The sequence below is a fragment of the Aquarana catesbeiana genome, linkage group LG03 (assembly GCF_042186555.1).
Source record: "Aquarana catesbeiana isolate 2022-GZ linkage group LG03, ASM4218655v1, whole genome shotgun sequence".
Taxonomy (NCBI): Eukaryota; Metazoa; Chordata; class Amphibia; order Anura; family Ranidae; genus Aquarana; species Aquarana catesbeiana.
Genome location: NC_133326.1, coordinates 601445736 through 601469690, shown reverse-complemented (window position 1 = coordinate 601469690; position 23955 = coordinate 601445736). Strand labels below are relative to the sequence as shown.

The 23955-nt window shown below is 41.6% G+C and overlaps 1 protein-coding gene across 1 annotated transcript in view; it reads left to right on the top strand.

The window, feature by feature from the left end:
• POLM (DNA polymerase mu) overlaps positions 1-23955 on the top strand; it is a 92207-nt gene that overhangs the window by 36546 nt on the left and 31706 nt on the right. The window contains 5 exon segments of the mRNA XM_073622083.1: positions 2635-2706; positions 4625-4745; positions 4820-4952; positions 15577-15679; positions 18853-19128. Coding sequence (XP_073478184.1) covers positions 2635-2706; positions 4625-4745; positions 4820-4952; positions 15577-15679; positions 18853-19128 — 705 coding nt within the window.

Here is a 23955-nt window from a genome sequence, read left to right as displayed (position 1 = left end):
TCCCAGGGGAATGGTCTCTTCACCCGACATATTTCGGGCTGTTTGCCAAAGATGGGGGACTCCGGATGTAGATCTCCTAGCGTCCAGGTTCTACATGAAGTTAGTCAACTTTGTGGCCAGAACAAGGGATCCACTCGCATTGCAATCGGATGCGTTGGTGACCCCATGGGATCAGTTCTCACTGATCTATGCATATCCCCCCCCCCCCCATTCAGTTGCTGCCTCAACTTCTTTGCAGGATCAAGCTGGAAAGAAATCCGGTAATTCTGGTGGCACCAGCATGGCCCAGAAGATCATGGAATGCAGAAATCGTAAAGATGGCAGTGGAGGGCCAGTGGTCCCTCCCACTATGGCCAGATCTGCTCTCACAGGGACTGATATTCCATCCTTGATTAAGGTCTCTAATTTTAACAGCTTGGCTATTGAAACCCACATTCTGAAGAAACGTGGGCTTTCCGGGTCAGTTGGCTCTACCCTGATTAATGCAAGAAAGCCAGCTTCCAGAACTATATATTATAGAGTCTGGAGGGCTTATGTTTCCTGGTGTGAATCCAAGGCTTGGCACCCTCGGAGATATATCATAGGCAGAATTCTTACCTTTCTACAATTAGGGGTAGAGATGAAATTGGCCTTGAGCACTATTAAAGGCCAAGTCTCAGCTTTATCGGTCTTATTTCAAAGACCACTTGCTACTCATTCTTTAGTCTGGGGTTTTATACAAGGGGTAACGCGGCTTAACCACCCGTCAAACCTTCCTTGAACCTTTGGGACTTGAAGTTAGTTTTGTCTGTGTTACAAAAACAGCCATTTGAACCGATACAACATATTCCCCTAGTCCTTCTGACAAGGAAGTTGGTATTTTTGGTTGCTAAATCCTCAGCAAGGAGGGTTTCGGAATTGGCTGCTCTTTCTTGTAAAGAGCCGTATTTGATTTTTCATGAGGACAGAGTGGTGTTACGCCCTCGTCCAGACTTTTTGCCAAAAGTGGTTTCAGGTTTTCACCTGAACCAAGATACTGTCCTGACATTGTTTTTTCCAAAACCATCTTCCAGGGAAGAAAAGTCACTACGTTTGTCTTGATGTAGTGAGAGCAGTGAAAATCTATTTAAAGGGAACTGCTCAGATTCGTAAGACGGATGTCTTATTTATTCTGCCAGAGGGTCCTAAGAAATGACAAGCAGCGTAGAAATCCACTGTCGCTAAGTGGATTTGGCAAGTGATAATTCAAACTTATGATTTAAGGTGTAAGATTCCCCCTTTTCAAGTTAAGGCGCACTCTACCAGGGCGGTTAGTGCTTCTTGGGCAGTGCGTCATCAGGCCTCCATGGCTGAGACCTGTAAGGCCGCAACTTTGTCTTCAGTGCATACATTCACAAAATTTTATCAGCTGTATGTAAGGAGGTATGAGGATATCGCCTTCGGGTGCAGTGTGCTGCAGGCAGCAGTATAGATCCTCAAGTCTGGGAGTACCCTCCAGGTTGTGTCTCCCTCCCCTCAAGTAGCATTGCTATGGGACGTCCTATTAAGTAATTACTTGAGGCTCTATGTCCCATGATGTATGATAAAGAAAGTAGGATTTTTATAACAGCCTGTAAAATCCCTATTCTTGGAGTACATCATGGGACACAGAGGTCCCTCCTCTCTTTTTTTGGGATTTCAGTATATTGCTTTGCTAGAAAAACTGATGTGTGATGTGGAAGGAGGAGGGGTTATATAGGGAGTGAACTTCATTGATTGGGTATACCAGTGTCAACGCCTGAAGGTGGCCTTTAACCCATTAAGTAATTACTTAAGGCTCTGTGTCCCATGATGTACTCCAAGAAAAGGATTTTACAGGTAAGCTGTTATAAAAATCCTAATATAGCCGTGTTCCTGTTGAAAGTGTCTCTCCAAAAATGACATTTTTATTGCAGGGGATGCCTGAAATCTGACTTGTATCTTAGGCAGACTTCTGGGAAAATTGGTGAGCCAATCACACAAGCAGGAAATTATGTTTCTGGGGAGTGGTCAGTACACACTCTGTGTACAGAACAACTCCAGGTAGCCATATTGCAATGCATTCTCAGAAAATGACATTGGCTGCAGATTGAAAAGGAAAGGTCATTTTTAATAACATTCAATTACAATATGACTTGTGTCACAATTATATGTGCTATATTTTATTTTTTCTTTCTCTTTTATTTTTTTCCCCCACGAAAGTGAAGTTACCCTTTTAAATGCCATTGCTGGGAGATTGGTATCAGAATAAAGATTTCATCTCTCCAGAGTTCCAACTTTCAAGTATCTCTGCTTAACCCACGGACCTGAAAGGAAAATAATTTGAGGCCTTCCAGGCTATACAATTAACATCTCACAGTTCATGGTCTTCAAATAGATGTGTTTTCTCTCAGTATTTAGACAGGCAGATTGTTGGTGGTTTGTTCTTATGGTAGTTTGTCTCATTCTTTTGGTTTCTGTTACTCTCCCCCAACTTTTGGTGTTTTAACCCGACATTGAAAAGTAATGACTCCTAGCTAAACAGACATGAAAAGCGTGAGCTGGTTATTCCTATATCCAAAAAAGTGTTGCTTTTGTCATTGGCGCATATATGTGTAAAACTTACTATAGATTTTTTTTTTTTTTTTTTTTGTGCAGGAAATCATGGAAGATGGAGTGTGTAGAGAAACTGAAGAGCTCAAAGCCAGTGAGCATTATCAATGTATGGAGGTGTGTGTACCATTATTGTTTGTATCGGTGGGAAATATTATTTATGCACATACTGCCCGCCGTTATACCAACAACAAAATCTTCTCCTGCACATACTGCCATTGTTATAAGGAGTAAAATGTTCGCTATTATATTCTGTAAGTTACAGAATGCACAATGTGAACAGGTTACTGTGGGTTACACAGACACTTATTTTCAAAAATTATAAATCGGCCCCAGCCTGTCCAAAGAGAAGTTTGGGGTGTTTTTTATTATTATTATTATTATTATTATTATTATTATATTTTATTTATTTTTTTAGAAATCCTACTTGCCTAGGTGAATACAGCATCGGTTCCCTGTTGGCTCTAAGACTGATAACTGAGCGATCAAACACTGCTGATCGCTCAGTTCTCAGTGCTCCATGATTGTCAGTCACCTCTGTCTACTCTGCCCCACCCCCATGAAGGCAGATGATGGCCGGTAGAGAGAACCGGCAAGATGGTGTACATAGCTTCCTGAAAACATTACAGCACCCTATCTCGGTACTCCTTTCAAGATCCCTCACCCCAGATGTAATCAATGGGCTAGTTCTCCCACATGTGATACTTGGCTTCCCTGATTAATTGAACTGAAAACCAATAAATAAAGAGGACAGGGACAATAAGGCTGGGGAGGAAAGGCTAGAAGATGATCTTCAACCAGGTAATGAGGCAGGCTCTATGTGACTTGCTGCAGCTTCTAATGCACACTGTGGGAAGCTCACAGTGTGCAATGAGATCAGGGAGAGCGATATCAGTACGCCCGTACAGCTGTGCAAGACTGAAAGTGGTATTAAACTCAAAAGCAAACCTTCATTATGAGGCAGCTTACCAATTCTTAGATGTGATGGCTGTATTTTATTTTTTAGGCTTGCTTTCTTCAATTTTCATCTGGTGATCTGGCCAGTAAGTCTGTTTTTTAAATTGGAGCCCAACCCAACAGTGGGTGCTCTGCTTCTCTCCCCCCTACGGTGCAACATTTGCACGCTCAGCCCCCCTCCTCCTTCCCTCCCTGCCCGGCCATTCAGAAAGCGCAGCGCTCTTCGCGCATGCACAGTAGGGAACCGGCTGTGAAGGCGAAAGGCTTCACTGCCGGTTACCCTTACGTCGAATGGCGGCAGCGGTGCCCGAGAGCTGATGGAAACATCAGCTGGGGTGCTGACATCGCTGGATTCCAGGACAGGTAAGTGTCCTAATATAAAAAAGTCAGCAGCTACGGTATGTTTTTTGCTGGTGGGTGGGGTAGCGGAACTCTGCTTTAAAAAGAACAAACTTTCTAGCAGAAAGCTACAGAGATGAGAAAACCATTTAATACTAGATGTGCCTAAAATGATCATTGTTTATTTATGTAAAACCTTTATCCAGGAAAGAAAAAAAACCTGCTGTAACTACTTATAAAGTGTTAACTGAGCTTGGCTTGAATTTGTTAGTGTATTTAAATATGCTAGTACATCTAATACCCCCCCCCCCCAGACTGACAATGCTGTTGTCCAAAGGCTTCCCATGTGCTCCCTCATCCAGAGTGGAGGCACTTTAATACAAGATGTGTGTTACTGGCCAGATTACCAGGTGAAAAAAGATGTGTGTGTATATATAGATATAGATATCTATAGATATAGATATAGATGTGTGTATATATATATATATATATATATATATATATATATATATATATATATATATATATATATATATATATATATATATATATATATATTATATATATATATATATAAACATTTTTTTTAGTTTTGGGTTTAATATTGCTTGAAGGTAAGGTCCAAGTGTCACTAAAAAAAAAACTTTAGATGTTGTACATTGTATTTACAAAAGCATCTTGTTTTGGCTTTCTTTGTCACTTGGGTACTCTACACAAATACTTTCTTCTTTCTTCTTAGCGGTTCACCAGCATTTTTGGAGTCGGGGTAAGAACAGCAGAACGATGGTACAAAGATGGCATGCGGAAACTGGATGACCTGAAAGACCCAAAAGTTACACTGACAGCAAAACAGAGAGCAGGTAAGAGCAAGAGAAATGGTGATAAGAGAACATATTGCTGTCCTTTTATAATAATCAGTAGTTTCCATACTTAGGGCTGGAACATTACACAGACTTGCAACTTCCTGTAACACGCGAGGAGGCTGACCGTGTACAATGTGTGATAAGGGAAGCCCTGCAGACATTTGTCCCCGACATCCAGATTACAATGACTGGCGGCTTTTGCAGGTATGACAAATATGTTTTTTTGTTCTTAACAGAGTTCCACAGAAGACTACATAGTGCTGCCATTAAGATTATGGTGAGATTAAAAAAAGGCATAGGAAGGTGAATGTTAGAGCTCAGCGAAGCTGGCCCCCCTACAATTGGCACAAATGAACTCAAGTGTGTTTTCTTTAGTGGTACATTTGTGCTGTTTTGTGCCGTAAAAATTTACGTTTGTGCTGCTTTTATTTTTAAGATATTAGCAATTGTTTTTTCCAGATGATGACATCAGCTAGATAACTGACGCCCCCTACAAAAGCCAAATGGCACGAAACCAGGATGGTTTGTCAGTGCCGCATTTGTGCGGTTTAAATCTCCGTTCTATCTTTTATCGTTTTTGCATTATTAATGATTTATTAAAGGTCACCGAAGGTCACTCAGTCCCCCTACCACACCCAAACGACACGAAATTGGTCTTGTTGATTAGTGCTACGTTTGTGCTGGTTTGTGCTGCTAACATTTTTATTTGTGCTGTTATGGTTTTTAAGTTATAACCTTCTTCTTTTTTTTTTGTTTTTTTTTCCAATCCCCACCCACTTTGAACCCCCCCCCACAATCAGCACAAATAAAAACTCAAACGTGTTTCTTTAGTGCTTCTTTTGTGCTGTTTAAATTTCCATTCTATCTATTATTGTTTTTGCGTCATTAATGATTTATTAAAGGTCACTCGGCCCCCCTAGAACACCCAAATAACATAAAACTGGTCTCGTTGGTTAGTGCTACGTTTGTGCTGTTTAAATTTCCATCTTTCTATCTTTCCGTCGAGAACTGGTTAAAGTATCTAATAACATGGGATGCCAAGTTGGTGGGGTTTGAACAAATAAAAACAAACTTTTACAATTAAAAAAATCAAAGCAGCACACTTGACTTTAACAGCACAAACTCGGCACTAACCAACCAACCCAGTTTCATCTGTAGGGGGGCTGAGTGACCTTAAATGAATAGTAAATAACTTAAAAACGGTAGCGTTAGAACTGAAATTTAAACAGCACAAACCAGCACAAATGTGGCACCAACCAGCCCGGTTTCATGTCTTTTGTCTCTTGTAGGGGGGCTAGGTGACCTTTGGTGACCTTTATTAAAAAAACAATAACTGAAAAACAAAAGGAGATAGAATGGAGAGTAAAACGACACAAACGTGGCACTAACCAACCAGCCCGTTTTCATTTCTATTGGCTGTTGTAGGGGGTGTTGGGGAATGCTTGCTCATAGCACAAACAATGTCTCCCGGTGCATACATAAGCCAAACTCTGTGCCAGTTCTTCTGCCACCAGCCGGTTCTGCTGCCACATCCACCTGCTTACTGCTGCCGCTACACAGTCTACTGGACTGACCACAGGCACTCACACTTCACTGTACTCCCATGGCTGCTGTCTCCCTATCGGTGGCCCCCTGAGCCAGAGCTTATTAACCAGGTACATGACAGGAGGGCGGCGTGATGTCATCTTTTGGAAAAAAATATTGCTATTATCTTAAAAATAAAAGGCGCACAATTTTTAATTTTTATGGACAAAAAAACACAAACGTAGCACTAACAAATGGTAGTTTGTTTTTAAGATTTAATAACATGGGGTGCAAAGTGGGTGGGTGTGTTATCAATTAAAAACAAGCGGTTACAACACAAAAACCATACCAGCACAAATAAAAATTTTAGCAGCACAAACCACCACAAATGTGGCACTAACCAACCAGCCCAATTTCATGTCTTTTGGGTGTTGTAGGGGAGCTGAGTGACCTTTTGATAACCTTTAATAAATCATTAATAACGCAAAAAACAATAAAAGATTAAAATTAAACAGCACAAACGTAGCACTAAAGAAACACACTTGAGTTTTTATTTGTGCTGATTGTAGGGGTTGGGCAAAGTGAGTGGAATTTGAAAAAAAAAAAAAACTTAACCAAAAAACCATAACGGCACAAATAAAAATTTTAGCAGCACAAATGTAGCACTAACTAACAAGGCCAGTTTCGTGTCATTTGGGTGTTATAGGGGGGCTGAGTGACCTTTGGTGACCTTTTAATAAATCATTAACACAAAAACGATAATGGAACGGAAATTTAAATGGCACCAACCAGCCTGGTTTCGTGCCATCTGGCTGTTGTTATGGGGCTAGGTGATGTCATAGTCTGGAAAAAACAATTGCTAATATCTTAAAAATAAAAGCGGCACAAATGTAAATTTTTATGGCACAAAACAGCACAAACGTAGCACTAGAGAAACACACTTGAGTTTTTATATTTGTTGATTGTAGGGGGACCAGCTTCACTGAGCTGAATGTTAGTAAACCGAACTTGTTCTAACTTTAAATCTGAAAGGTAAATCATTTAAAAAATGATCTTTAGCATATGATTGGTTGGTTGAAGAGAACATTCAATTTGCAGAGTCAACAGTTTTTACTCCTTTAGGAAATTAACCCCTATGTAATTAACATAGGTGCAGTTTTAACCACCTGCCCTCCTCCTCAAAATGTTCCTTGTAAATACTAACTCAGCCTGCCCAGGGCATGATTGGTGGGCCATGATACTTTTGTTAAAATTGCCTCTGTCCTTCATAGGTTCGCTTTTTAAAAAAAAAAATATATAAATGTACATATTTTTTTGCAGGAAAGAAAAATGTGCATTTTATTTTTCTAAGGAGCTTGCAGAGCATTTCACCCGTGATCAGCAGTTTCTTGGCGCAATGCCAGGATCTTGCAGACTCTCAGGTTAACTGTCTGCTCGTACCTTGTACAGGTACGAAGATGCTCACCAGTGTCCCTGCAGCACATTGAAAACTACAAGCCATCATCTGCAATAGATGACAGCACTTGTAGGCATTAATCAACAGGAAACTGTGAATGAATGTCACGGCCGTGTGGGCAAAGTCCCGCACAACTTGCTGTTTACAAATCGTGATAACGAGTGCAGGAAAAAGGCCCGCTGTCACAGGGGGAGATGCGGGGGGAGATGAGACTGCAGATGGGTGGAACTTTTAACCTGTTCCAAAAGTAAATTCATCCTTTAAAAATGACAGTGTACTTGCTTACATGTTTGTTTCTTTCCTGGTTGATTATTAAGGCCGGGGGATCCATACGACAACCAGGACCAGGGAATTCGTATTTACAGAAGGGGGTGTGTGCAACCTCTATATTTCCTCAGCATAGGGTTTTTTTTTTTTTTATTCAAGTATATCTAAAGTATTTATTTTGTCATTTTGGATAAAGTAGCTCCATTTTTTTTTCTTCCCATTGGAGAAATTTCCCTTCACTTTTTGCTCTGTATACACAACAGGAAGTCAGATAGATATATCTATCTCTCTCTATCTATCTCTATTTTCTCTGTATATACAGTGAGGGGAAAAGGTATTTGATCCCCTGCTGATTTTGTATGTTTGGCCACTGAGAAATGATCAGTTTATAATTCTAATGGTAGGTTTATTTTAACAGTTAAAGACAGAATAACACCAAAAAGCATTTCAAAAAAGTTATTTGATTTGCATTTTAATGAGTGAAAACAGTATTTGACCCCTACGCAAAACATGACTTGGTACTTGGTGGCAAAACACTTGTTGGCAATCAGAGGTCAGACGTTTCTTGTAGTTGGCCGCAAGGTTTGCACACATCTCAGGAGGGATTTTGTGCCACTCATCTTTGCAGATCCTCTCCAAGTCATTAAGGTTTCCAGGCTGACGTTTGGTAACTTGAACCTTCAGCTCCCTCCACATATTTCTATGAGATTAAGGTCTGGAGACTGGCAAGGCCACTCCAGGACCTTAATGTGCTTCTTCTTGGGCCACTCCTTTGTTGTCTTTGCCACGTGTTTTGGGCCATTGTCATGCTGGAATACCCGTCCACGACCCATTTTTGATGCCCTGGCTGAGGGAAGGAGGGTCTCATCCAAGATTTGACAATACATGGCCCTGTCCATTGTCCCTTTTTGATGCGGTGAAGTTGTCCTGTCCCCTTAGCATAAAAATACCCCCAAAGCATAATGTTTCCTCCTCCATGTTTTGTGGGGGGGATGGTGTTCTCTGAGCCATAGGCAGCATTCCTCCTCCAAACACGGCAAGTTGAGTTGATGTGTGCAATCGTGTCAGATTGTGAACGTGTTTCTGCGCAAACAACAAATTAAATATCAAGTGAAAAAACTGCTTATTTGAAAATACAGTCCTGACTCAGATAACACAGTTAAATGAATAAATACAAAGTGAAAGTCCATAAAAAACGTGTATCAAAGTGACTAAAGTGTTAATAAAATCACACAAATCATAAAATATATAACACTTGTGACTGGTGGGTGAACATGCGTTGCTAGGTGATCTGGTGACTGTTCGTGGAAAAGGACACCCACTCGGGGCTCCCAGAACTCTCACCTTCCTGGCACAATATAAGTGCCTGTAGCTTTCAATAGATATGTAGTTGCTATAGTCCGGTGGTGGTAGTGGCGTCCTGGGCCATCTCCGGGGTGGTGTCACTTCCTCTAATGGATAAGCTCCATATGGTGGTGATAGGAAACAAAAGGGCTCCAATAGTGTAGTAGGTTTAAGCCAAGGAGTTTAATAAAATATAATAAAATGGCTGCTTACATCAAAATGAATGAAAAAAGTGCCAAACAGCAGTGGGGACAGCTTGTTTGCGATACTCGCTACGTCACTTCCGGTCCGCGTTCTCGTGTTTCCGGTTACGTGCCTAAGTTGAGTTGATGGCAAAGAGCCTGATTTTGGTCTCCTCTGACCACGACACTTTTTCACCCAGTTCTCCTCTGAATCATTCAGATGTTCATTAGCAAACTTCAGACGGGCCTGTACATGTGCTTTCTTGAGCAGGGGTCTGCAGCATTTCAGTCCTTCACGGCGTAGTGTGTTACCAATTGTTTTCTTGGTGACTATGGTCCCAGCTGTCTTGAGATCATTGACAAGATTCTCCCGTAAAGTTCTGGGCTGATTCCTTAACATTCTCATGATCATTGAAACTCTACGAGGTGAGATCTTGCATGGAGCCCCAGACCAAGGGAGATTGACAATTATTTTGTGTAGGGCTGCAACTAACGATTATTTTCATAATCGATTAGCTGGCCGATTATTGTTTCGGTTAATAACCTTAACAAAAAAAAAAAAAAGTGTGGTGTATAATTTACTTAATATGTAAAGTTTTAAAAAAAGGCAATTTATTCTTAACCACTAAGCCACCGCCCACCGTCATATGACGGCTGGACGAGGCTTCTGTTATTCTGGGAGGACGTCATATGACGTCCTCGCCTTCCCGAGCCACTAGGGGGCGCGCGCGCGCCCGCCGTGTCACTCGGGACCCGGTGCGCGTGCCCGGCGGCCGCGATGTCCGCCGGGCACCCGCGATTGCCGGGTAACACAGCAGGAGCGTGGATCTGTGCATGTAAACACAGATCCACGTCCTGTCAGAGAGGAGAGGAGACCGATGGTGTGTCCCTTGTACATAGGGACAGCGATCGGTCACCTCCCCCAGTCAGTCCCCTCCCCCCACAGTTAGAATCACCTCCTTAGGTAATACATTAACCCCTCGAGCGCCCCCTAGTGTTAACCCCTTCCCTGCCAGTCACATTTACACAGTAATCAATGCAATTTTATAGCATTGATCGCTGTATAAATGTGAATGGTCCCAAAAATGTGTCAAAAGTGTCCGATGTGTCCGCCGCAATATCGCAGTCACAATAAAAATTGCAGATCGCCGCCATTACTAGTAAAAAATAAATAAATAATAAAAATGCTATAAATCTATCCCGTATTTTGTAGACGCTATAACTTTTGCGCAAACCAATCAATATACGCTTATCGCAATTTTTTTTTACCAAAAATATGTAGAAGAATACGTATCGGCCTAAACTGAGGAAAAAATTTGTTAAAAAAAAAAAAAAAATTGGATATTTATTATAGCAAAAAGTAAAAAATATTGTGTTTTTTCAAAATTGTCCCTCTTCTTTTGTTTATAGCGCAAGAAATAAAAACCGCAGAGGTGATCAAATACCACCAAAAGAAAGCTCTATTTGTGGGAAAAAAATGATAAAAATTTAATTAAGGTGCAGTGTAACACGACCGCGCAATTGTCATTCAAAGTGCGACAGCGCTGAAAACTGAAAAATGGCTTGGGCAGGAAGGGGGTGTACGTGCCCTGTATTGAGGTGGTTAAATATCTCTATGCACTGGTAAATAAAAATAACCAACTATATGGTTAGGGAGCAAAATATCTAATCCACTCTGAGAATATCAGACTGAAGAGATATACTGTATATACTATTAGAGGAGATATACTGTATATACTTGTGATGGTGTCCCTCGCGCTATATAGAGTGAAGGAATGTGTCTAAATCTAAAATAAGATCAAGGTGAATAGATGAATAAACAAAACAAATCAATTATGTGCAAAATTGTTCACGTGCATGTATAGTGATGATGTCTCTAAGGACTGCAGCAAAGTCAAAAGTGTTCACACTACACTCCACAGAATAAAAGACAGTAAAGAGACTTCGCGCTTCAAATCTATCACTTAAATGGGCGACGATAATGTGACCTTAAAAGTGCAGCTATAGTGACTGTAGAAATGTAAACATCAACTGTGAATGAGCACCAGTGTGAATAAAACACACACAATATTCAACAAAATAATCCAAGTGTGCTGGTGACACAGATGCTCTTCATAAATAGAAAGTTCATAATATTCTCTTTTTAAATAAAAAGTTCATAATGGTGTGTAACTGTAGCTGGGATCAAGTGGGACGATTCAGGTGGTGATCTTATAATGGGAGGCTCCGGTAAACCCGGGCTCTCTAACCTCTCACCTTAAAGAAGCAAATATAAGCATCAAATGTCTGCTTTGGAAAGTCCTGTGTGGTGTGGTTCATCAATAATCCGGGTGATGTGTCTCTAATGGTTGGATTATCCTCCCGGTGTACACTTGCCTATAAAAATAGAGAGGAGGGGGGAGGAGGGGTTGCCCACCTAGGGCTCCACCAATCCGGTGGAATAGACGGTGAAGGGAGAGAGAGAAGCCTCCAATGGTGTAGTATATTGGACAAAGTACTATTTATTAAGTAATAAGGGTGGTCTCTTACGCGTGGCAGAGAGCAGACGTAACCGGAAGTCAGTAAGGAGGCGCCTTGGACGCCGCTCCAGATTTTCTCATGCTGTATATGCTGTTTTAAAATGTTTTTAATGTAAGAGACCACCCTTATTACTTAATAAATAGTACTTTGTCCAATATACTACACCATTGGAGGCTTCTCTCTCTCCCTTCACTGTCTATTCCACCGGATTGGTGGAGCCCTAGGTGGGCAACCCCTCCTTCCCCCTCCCCCCTCCTCTCTATTTTTATAGGCAAGTGTACACTGGGAGGATAATCCAACCATTAGAGACACATCACGCGGATTATTGATGAACCACACCACACAGGACTTTCCAAAGCAGACATTTGATGCTTATATTTGCTTCTTTAAGGTGAGAGGTTAGAGAGCCCGGGTTTACCGGAGCCTCCCATTATAAGATCACCACCTGAATCGTCTCACATACTTGATCCCAGCTACAGTTACACACCATTATGAACTTTTTATTTAAAAAGAGAATATTATGAACTTTCTATTTATGAAGAGCATCTGTGTCACCAGCACACTTGGATTATTTTGTTGAATATTGTGTGTGTTTTATTCACATTGGTGCTCATTCACAGTTGATGTTTACATTTCTACAGTCACTATAGCTGCACTTTTAAGGTCACATTATCGTCACCCATTTAAGTGATAGATTTGAAGCGCAAAGTCTCTTTACTGTCTTTATACTGTATATACTATTAGAGGAGAGATAAGAACATTCATTTGATTTTCTAATTGTTAGTGGGGTCAAATCGACGTTCATTTTCAACCACAGTGATGGGAAAATTTGGAAATAGAAAACTTATTGGTGAAAGAAATTATCACCGTGTATGTGGTTTTTCGTTCAGAAATTACAATTATTTTAAAAACAGAATGTTAAAAACAAGTGAAAATTTCAAACATTCTTTCATTCATCGAATGTACAAAGATTTTTCGTCTGAATATTCTCATCTGAAAATGGATCAGTGTGGCCAGCATAAGGCTTGGTGCGCACCTATGCAGTTTGCTTTTGATCTGTTTCTGGAGTGCTCTTTGCTGTGAGTTTTGATTTTTGCGCACGTGATTTTGCTGCGATTTGCGTTTTTGCATTTTTTTTGGCCAATTTGTTGTTGGGCAGATTAAAAAACACAAATTGCTGCAAAAATGCATTACATGCTTTTCTGCAGCTTCTCCAATTGAAGTATATTGAAACAAAAAAAAGCACTGTTTTGCATTAAAAAAAAGTCACTGGCACTTTCCAAATACGCAGCGGCTGAAAAAGCAAAGATGTGAACTTGTCCCATAGGAAACCATGTAAACGAACTGTAGTCCGTTTCTGCAAAAAGCACCAAAAAACACATAGATGGGAACCAGGTCTAAGACGTTTAGTAATATAATGGGGTTAAAAAAAACGAATATTAGCCCTTTATAGTACAAAAAAAGCAAATACTACTGTAAGGGGTTCATTTTTTTTTTTTTTTTTTTTTTTTTTACTGTAGAACTGTGAGAGCGATTATTTGCTCTTTTTGTACTATAAAGGGCTCATTTTTAGTTTTTTTTTTTTTTTTAACCACGTTATGTTACTGGCCGAATAATCGATTATGAATATCATAATCGATTAGTTGTTGATTAATCGATTAGGTGTTTCAGCCCTAATTTTGTGTTTCTTCCATTTGCGAATAATCGCACCAACTGTTGTCACCCTCTCACCAAGCTGCTTCGCGATGGTCTTGTAGCCCATTCTAGGCTTGTGTAGGTCTACAATCTTGTCCCTGACATCCTTGGACAGCTCTTTGGTCTTGACCATGGTGGAGAGATTGGAATTTGATTTATTGCTTCTGTGAACATGTGTCTTATACAGGTAACCAGCTGAGATTAGGAGCACTCCCTTTTAAGAGCGTGCTCCTAATCTCAGCTCATTACCTGTATAAGAGGACACCTGGGAGCCAGAAATCTTGCTTATTGATAGGGGGATCAAATACTTATTTCACTCATTAAAATGCAAATCAATTTATAACTTTTTTGAAATGCCTTTTTATGGATATTTTCTTTTGTCCTGTCTCTCGCTTTTAAAATTATAGACTGATCATTTCTTTGTCAGTGGGCAAACGTACAAATTCAGCAGGGGATCAAATACTTTCTCCCCTCACTGTATGTATGTGTGTATGTATATATATATATGTGTGTGTGTATATATATATATATATATATATATATATATATATATATATATATATATATATATATATATATATATATATTAAAAAAATAAACAGCTACTTTATATAGTGCCATCAATTTACGCCTAGCTATATGTAAATATGTGACTTTGAAGTCACATATGAAGTTCACCACCAAATGTATTAACTCGAGTTTAAGCCAAGGCATCTAATTTTACCACAAAAAAACTGGGAAAACTTATTGACTCGAGTAATAGCATAGGGTGGGAAATGCAGCAGCTACTGGTAAATTACACAGACACACATGTGTACACACACACACACAACAGCCCTTACTTGTTAGGTGGTGTGCCTTGTCCCACTCCCAGCTCTTGTGCAGGACACACGAGCAGTGCACATGCAGGAATTTACCAGAGGGGGCTGCAAAGAGCATGATAGCTCAACAAAAGATCTCACACATTCCTTACTCGAGTATAAGCCGAGGGGGGGTTTTCAGCATAAAAAATGTGCTGAAAACTCGGCTTATACACGAGTATATACGGAAGTTATATTTGTGGCCATGCTCAGTGTAGAAAACATGAAAATGTAGCAAGAAGAGTTAAAATCTGCCAGTTATAAAGGAGGGGTGGGACTTGGCAAGAAAACCCTGGGAACTGGGGAGATTTTGCCGCTGTACTACTTAAAAATGAATTACAGGTATTGTATATTTTTACATAGCTACATTTGTCCAAGCTGGACCAATGTGACTATGTATATGTACCATACCTGGCTGAGCCCCTTGAAGCTGGAAATCACTGACATAGACACCATTACTCCAATGATCTCCACTTGCTTCCAGGTCCAGTGCTGAGTGGCTGGCTTGCTGTATTCTGAGAAAAGGCGGTCAGCTGCTCATCACAGGCACCATTCAGAGAATGCTTTGCAAAGTGTTCTCTGATTGGATGAGGTATAGATGAAGGGCAGTGAGTGACATCATAATTTCCAACTCCTCCAATCAGTGAACACTGCCAATGACATTTCTGTGTCTGACTTTCCAGCTGTGTCTGTTTCTGCTTTTAATACAGGCGGGTAGCCCAATATGAGATGAGTGAGGGTTGGCTAGAGATGGGCTAAAAATCCTTCTGCCTTTTTCTATCAGCATTTGCATATAAGAAAAATATGATTTCTGTCTTATCTGAACTTGTTAAGTACACCAGAAGTCATATATTATGTAGAAAGAAAATAATGAGATGAATTCATCCTCCTTCAAATGTTTTCAAATAGATGGCACAGATACCACAATTGCCCTATGCCCTATGCACATGAACATTGTGTTGTGTTTTTGGGAACCATAGGGGGAAGCAGCAGGGCCATGATGTAGATTTCCTTATCACACATCCTGATGACAGTGCATTGAATGGACTACTGAAGAAAGCTATGGATTGGATGGATGACAAGGTGAGTGGTAGCAAGTCTGAATATAAACAATAATGTGTCTGCAAGGATAAACCTCAATACTGATGGGAGGAAGTGGGCACGTCTGATCACTTGCACTTTTGTCCAGAGCCAGGTCATTGCAATAAATCTTTCATAAGCAATAACAGAAGCATGTCTGAAAATCTATTCCAAGTAGCAGGTCTGGACTAAATTTTCTAAGGGCTATCAAACAAAATTAGGTGACCAGTAATGGCATCATCAAATGTTCTGACGCACAATTTTTTTTTTAAAGAAAGGCACACATCTAAAATGTACTGCCAGGTGTTTGGTGTTGAAACTTAGAAGATTGAAGCCTTGCAAACTTGTTGTCCACTTGCCAGCAGACTGCTGCAGGTGCAAAATATTGTGACCATGGCATGTAAACACCCCTGTCTGCTGCCTATTGCAGCTGAAAAGTATAACATGGGAGGGTAATAACCCCTGTCAGATTTTTTTTTTTTTTTTTGCCATCTGTGTCCCATTGGAAACTGGTCATCAGAACTAGTATTCAGGACAAATAGGGTGAATCTCTTTAACAGGGCACAGACCGCAATAAAAATGGACAGGTGTTCTAATCCCTCTCCACACTTTCCAAAAATAAAAAATAAAGTTTTGCCTTTAGCTATACTTTAAGCGGGGGCAATTGGCTGGTGTAAAAAAAAAAAAACCTCTGTAATTTCACTGCCCCCTCACCCGAACATCAAAATGGAGCCTTAAAGTCTGTGGCAGGCCTAGTTCTACAGCTAACATTACTATTCTGTTCTTTGGTATAAAGTACATGACACAGTTGTGTGATACAAACTGTTTTTTGGTAAACATGCACATTAATCTTCCTGTTTATGGAGACTAAACCATCATATTGGTGGACTGTGGAGGACTTGTATGCAATATAGAAGTAATTGCTTAATTAATCTAGGGCCTTTGGGAACTCCTGTAGCAAAACAACTTAATGACATAGATTGACATTGATCATAGTAGTTTTGATAACAGAAACATGTACACAATGCAGTCACACAGGTAGGTACATGGTGAGAATAGACACATGGGAATACTGCATTGTCAGCTGGTGATAAATGGCACTAAACATGGTGCAGAACCATGAGGTCCGGTCTTTACCAGAGCTAGAGAAGATATAGACAAACTTTTGTGTCAAGACCGTTCCAAGTTTGCAAGCCATAGGGTTCCCTAACTGGACACCTGCAGTCACAAAGACCGTAACAGGCAGATTGCTAGTAAACAGCAGACAGTCAGGAACTGTGCCTGTGTGGGTTTCCTCTGGGTACTCCGGTTTCCTCCCACACTATAAAGACATGCTGGTAAGTTATTGGGCTCCTGTCTAAATTGTCCCTAGTATGTGTGAATGTGAGTTGGGGACCTTAGATGGTAAGCTCCTTGAGGACGGGGACTGAGATATGTGCTGCATAAATTGACGGCGCTATACAAGTACCTATAATAAATAAATAAAACAGAGGAGTCTTACCCTGGAACACCAGAATACACCTACAGACAGGATCAGATCCTCTCACAATACAGATCAGATGAACAGAAAAATTTGTAGCCAATATGGGCCAGTTCAGAATATACAAGACACCGGGGTCTAGCCTGAACCCAGACAGAACAAATAGAAGTAAAGTTCGAAAGTCAGAACAGATAAAAATGGGACATTTATCTTAATCCCCTCTTAACTGTTATGAGGGGTTGTTCCGTAATAAACATACTTGCATGCCCAGTGAATCTAGTGTTGTTCTGTTATGATCTGCCCCTTCACTGCTGCACACTACGTCCCATGCTGCCATCTTTGTCATCTGTTGCTGGTTGTCTCCTCCAGGTTCTTGTAGCCGACTCCCTGAGGATATGCCGCCGGCGGGTCTGCCCTCCTCTGGTGCTGTGATGCTTCAGCTGATGCCTCCTGGAATATCTGATAATTTGGGAGACTGCAGGGTGACATAATTTTCATCCAGGCAATAATAGTGGCAGAGCATGGGGTGGACCATGAATGAAATAATTTTTTTTTTAAAAGTGCCACTTTTGTGCATTGAGTAGGGAGGAATACACCAGGCAAAAATGTACTTTGGAGTGAAGGTCTGATTTAACTCCAATAAATGTTCAAACACTGGCTGGTGAGGGGAGAGCCCAAAAGTGGACCTTGCGCTTACATTTTTTAAAAAGTGAGCAGGTCGACTCTTTATTGAAAAAGAGACATGCAGTTTTTCTCCTTTTTTTTAAATGTACACTGACCTGCACATACATTCCAGTACAGTGCCTGTGTGCTGAGATGACTGAACTCCTCCACATGCATGGGGTTATGTCACCCCACATGGGCTGATCAAGAAGTATAAAAACCAGCACTCAGAAGAAGCCAGGGAGAAGATGCTGGCGAGGGATCATGCGGGCATCCAATTGTTGGAGCAGAGGTAAGTATTGCAGATTTTACTTTAAATGGCCTCAAACTCACAACAGGTGAGACACTGGTGAAGACAGACTGACAAAACAACCCTAATGACTCGGTCACACTGCTCGGGCGCTAAACCCTTTGTTTTAGCATGCAGCAAAATGCCTACTGATTCTTTCAGAAATCCAGTGAGCTTGTAATGTCCTCTGTTTATCTCGCTCAATGATTGTGCTCTACAGAAATGCCAAACAATGTTCTCAGCCCTGTCCAGTTCACGTCTGTCGACTACAGAACACCTCCTTCAAATGTTATAGAGATCAGGAGAAGGGGAGCTGTTCTATAGTCTTTGCATACTTTTTGTCTTATGGTGACAGTGCTGCTCCTTCATGGATACAATACAGTGAGTGAAAGTGGTCACCCTAGGACAGAAAGTGTATTACTGGAAGGAGCACCAGTTGAAAATAAAGGAAAAAAGCTTGAAGAAAGAAAAACAATGCAACGGCATATCAAAGGACTGGTAAGCTGTGGTATTATAACATTTTGTTTTTTGGTTAGATACATTTTAAATGCCATCAACAGTCTTAATGTGCTGAGAAAGTTTGTTCCGTTATGAAGAGTGCAATGGCACTTTCTAGTGTATGTCAGAGTGTGATCTTTTTATAGATTGTAAGCCCCAATATTCTTATAAATTTTCTTTTCCACACTCCTAGTATGTCATATTCAAAGCTGCCATTACAAGTCAGATTTCTTCTGTTGATTGCAGGGTTTGCTGTTGTACCGACACATGAAGGAACGTTCCCATGTACCCCACAGAGTGAACAGGAACATGGATGGTCATGAAACTTGCTATTCCATCTTTGCACTTCCTATCAGTGACTTGAAGAAGTCAGAGTGTGAATCAGTGGTTTCTGGTGTGGTGCACAGAGATTCTAATGGCTCGGGTGTCACTTCTCCTATCTGGAAAGCTGTCAGAGTGGATTTAGTGGTCACTCCTTACTCAGAATATCCATATGCACTTCTGGGCTGGACTGGATCAAAGGTATGTAGTATAGTGGGATGTAGTTTACTTGTAGACTTAAGTAGAAATCTAGGCAAAAACATACTTTTTTTTTTTTTTTTTTTCATTCTGGGTAGAGTAAGGGAGGGTTGTAACCCCTGTCAGATTTTCTTTCGCCATCTGTGTCCCATTGGGGAGATTTCCCTTCACTTTCTGTCCCATAGTCAAATAGGAAGTGAGAGGAAACCCCTGCAAATTAAGGGAATTCCTTGGGGACCAGCAGGTCCCCAGAACTTGTATCCCCATTGGAAGATTTCCCCGCTATTACTTTTCCGGGGACTCTTTTTACTTTCAATGATAATGGTAAGGCCCCTTTCACACTGCCGAGACTTAAAAGTCACACGATTTTGCGGCCCCGATTTTGATGCGATTTTCAGGGAATGTCTGTGTAAACTTGGTCTATGGAACTCAACTTGCATGGGACTACTTTGAAGTCGGCATGACTTGAAGTCGCACATATATGAATGGCTATAATTGGAAATCATGGGGAACGACTTGTCCAGCGACTTTGCAGTCCCAAGTCGCAGGACAAGTCGTGCAAGTGTGAAAGGGGTCCTCAACAGGACAAATAGAGAGGGCGAATCTCCCTAATGGGGGACAGAGCTATATTATTGGTTAAACTGGATGGACTTGCCTCTTTTTTTTTTTTTTTTTTTTTTTTTTTTTTTCAACTTGACTAACTATCAGCCTTGTAAATCCTGGTGAGTGACCAGTTTTTGAAATTCACTTATTGGGGGCCTTGTTGGCATCTCCTCCCCTGACATGCTGAAAAACCAAAAGAGCCAGGTGAAAAATTGTTAGCTGAATCCAATCAGATGTAGCCACTGTCTGATTCATACAGGTTTTGGTTCAGCCAGTAAGCTGAATAAAAGGAAACAAAAAAAAAAAAAAATGTTATGACCACCCTTAAGCTGGCCATACACTGATGGAAATGGACTGTTTCAGCAATAAAAGGCCGAAATTTGATCACTGTGTCCCCTGCTTGTCAGAAGTTGACATGCTGGAAAACTTTAGTTGAACAGTGGCTGCCACTGCTCATCAATGTACTCTGATAGTGGTGGGTCCCGCACAATGTCCTGGGGGATTCCTCCATCCATTTTGTTTGTGTGAAGAGAAGAATCTTTTTTTTTTTTTTTTTTTTTTTTTTTTTCAAACAGTATGTGGCCAGCTTTAGATAATTTATTTTTGTGTGACTGGTGTTGATCTGATACAGGAAAACACCAGTCACTGCACCTAGTGTGAATGAGACCTTATTGTACACTGACTATTGTCCATGTGCAGCTAAGTGTACAATACCAGACATTGCATTGCTGGACAGGGGCACTTTGGGCAGGTAAGTCTCTCATATTGTGCAAGTATGCTGTGCATACTTGTGTGTTATGGCAAGAGACCCGCATCAGATTTGTTTCTGCTTTATTTTCAACATACTGTATGTATAGCTTTCTGGAATGTGTAAAACGGTCTGTGTAAAACAAACGTTAGGTGACTCTTCAGTAAGTATCTGGTCATACCTACAACCACCCATGTTTGTTAGAATTTGGCATATATACAGGTTTTGGAAGGAAAATTTGTAAACTTTCAACTGGTTGTTGCTTCATGAAAAGCATGCCTGTTTTTTCCTCTTTGCGAAGTAGCCGCTGGGTTTGGTGTGCATTTTTCAGTTGTATAAATACTTTGAGTATTCCTTGCAATTCTCCTGTGAGGGTGGGGCATGTTGGGAATTGTACATCTGCTAGGAAGTAATGTAACATGTCTTATACTGTATCAGGGTAGGCCAGACTCTTTAGCTAAACATGTTATCAGCCCAAACAATAGGAAAACAGTACTTTAATCACACTGCAAAGTATTTTCTAACACTCACACTGAGAATGTTTATAGTAAAGTAATAGATTATTCAATCCATCCTAAATGTTGTGGATGGAGGCATCTCTGCTGCCAGCTGTTGCTTTAAATAGCATAATTTTCCACTCGGCTGCTTTGATCTTTCACTTGAAGTTTGTCAAGCCAGATGGTGCCAACAGCACCATTCATGGCATGAATTTTGGCCAATTCAACATCAATCAGTTGGGAGTCTAGCTGTGCATGGCCAGCTTAAGTTGCCAAATAAACGCACACACACACACACACACAGCGCTCTTCACAGCTCAAGACTGCCAAATGCCCAGTGGCTCCTGGAATTTGACTGTAGAATCAGGGAGAGCTTTGCATCTTGCAGAGAAAGAGAGGAAATAATTACACTTTTTTAAGGAAGAAACTATTTTTTTATACTCTAAATTCATTGATAAGCTCCTAGATTCAGTAAAAAAAAAATTATTTGTAGACCCTGGACATAAGGTGGTCTGGTGTGTCCTTTTTGGCAGTGCTTCTTACCCATGCACATAATTGGGTCAGTTCGGATGATCCTGATGCTTCGGTGTTGTTAGAAGCAGCTCGTTTAGGCTCCTATTGAGCTCTTCATAAACTTCCATATCGTGGAGCTTGGTCCCCCATCTTGCCTCTCACTCTTTCTATGAAAGCAGTAATCAAAGCCTGGCAGAGAATGATCCTCAAGGGCACCTCCACTTCTGCTTTCTGGTCCCTGCATTCTCCTCTCTGGTTTAACCCGAAACCCCCAGATTTCTTAACTATCCCTGATCCCTCTATATGGGCTTCACATAGTATAAAATATCTGGCTGACATTTGTCACAGATGAATTAAAACAAAACCATAATCTCCCTAAATTCCTTATTCTTCTTGCTACTCCACCATGCTTACTTCTCCCAATTTGGACATTCTACAATTCACTTCAGAATGATTTAGAATCTTTACTACGTACTGATGATCTGGCAAAGCCTTTATGCACAATTTACAGGGCTTTGCAGCAAACAGTGAATGTTGGTCTTGAGCCTTTACAATCCAAGTGGTAGGTGGAGGTGCTGGATCTGGACAAAGCAGATTAGGAGGATGCCTGGAATTGCCCCATTACTCATTTGGAGGCCATACGAGATAGGCTAATTAAACTCAAAATTCTCCACATGGCCTACCTTTCGCCGCAGAGAATACATATAATCTACCCACACAGTGGAACCTTAAAGGGGTTGTAAACCTTCATGTTTTTCACCTTAATGCATCCTATGCATTTAAGGTGAAAAAAACACCTGTCAGTGACGGCTCCACCGCCCCCCGTTTTACTTACCTGAACCCTCGAACTTGACCCGGCGGAGATGCGCTCTCTCTGTGCCTGGGGTTCTCGGCTCTTGATTGGTTAGATTGATAGCAGTACAGCCATTGGCTCCCGCTGCTGTCAATCAAATCCAATGACACGAGCATCGGGGGGCGGGGCCGAGTCCTGCATTCGGCCTCTATGGACGCCGAATGCTGGACCTGTCAGTGACAGGCTCCCCAGCCCCCCGTTTTACTTACCTGAACCCTCGAACTTGACCCGGCAGGGACACGCTCTCTCTGCCCTGGGTTCTCGGCTCTTGATTGGTTAGATTGATAGCAGTATAGCGATTGGCTCCCGCTGCTGTCAATCAAATCCAATGACACGAGCACCGGGGGGCAGGGCTGAGTCCTGCATTCGGCCTCTTATGGATACCGAATGCTGGACTCGGGAGCACGCCTGCAAGGTAAAGTGGCCTCGAACCTGCTCTTCTGGGGTCCCCCATGGTTCTCGCGGCTCCTCCCCACATCTGATAACCCCCTTAGGGAAGCGTTTCTCCGAGGGGGTTATCAGATGTGGGGAGGAGCCGCGGGAGCTGCCGGGGGGACCCCAGAAGAGCAGGTTCGGGGCCACTTTGTGCAGAACGAGCTGCACAGTGGAGGTAAGTATGATATGTTTGCACCTGCAGACTTTTTTTTTTTTTTTTTTTTATGTTTTTTGGGCTGATTATTTTGCAGTTTATTTGCTTAGTAACCACAATTTCTGTCCATCAAACAGTGGCCGTTTGTCTCCTGGGCTTGGTCTAGCCTTTTCAAGGGCCTCCCAGAACACTTTTGGGTCTACTCCTGTTCTATGCTAGAAAAGCCATTGTTTTGGCATGGAAATCGGATAGGCCCCCTACTTTGGAGCGCTGGAAGAAATTAGCGTCCTTAGCAACCGATGAGTCATTAGCTGTCAGCTGGCTTCCCCGCTTAATGTAAAAAAAAAAAGAATTGCCTGCTAAAAAAAGAAAATCATGAAAAAAGAAACAGGCCCTTGGGTCTAGTATGCATTTGGAGGGGACCCCCCCACGCCAAAATATAAAAAAAAAAAAGACGTGGGAGTCCCAGCATGCAGCCCAGCAGGCCAGGAAAGGGAGTGGACGAGCGAGCACCCAAACCCCCCCCCCGAACCAAACCAGGCCGCTGCCCTCAACATGGGGGGATGGGTGCTTTGGGGCAGGGGGGGCTCCCCCCATTCACCAAAAAAGTAGTTGTAGTGTTGTAAAATACAGTAGACAGTTTTAGACAAGTCTTATTAAAAATATCATCATCTTCTTCCCCGCTTCTTCCTCCTCCGGGTTTCTCCTTCTCTCGCTGCTTCTTCTTCCACTCTTCTTCTTTCTTCTGTCGTCTTTGTCCGGTGTTCTTCCGCTCCCGCCGATGACCCTGCTCCGATGCTGCGTCCCGCTGATCTGTCCGCGTCGATGTCAAGCAGTTCTTAGATAACGATGGGGGTGTGGCAATCGGATTACGTCATCCGGAGGCCCTGCCCCTTATGACGTCACTGACCATCATGCCCCCGGCTGTGACGTCACAAGGGGACGGGGCCTCCAGATGACGTAATCCGATTGCCACACCCTCATCGTTCTTTAACAAATACTTGTCCTCGGCGCAAAAAAAAATTCA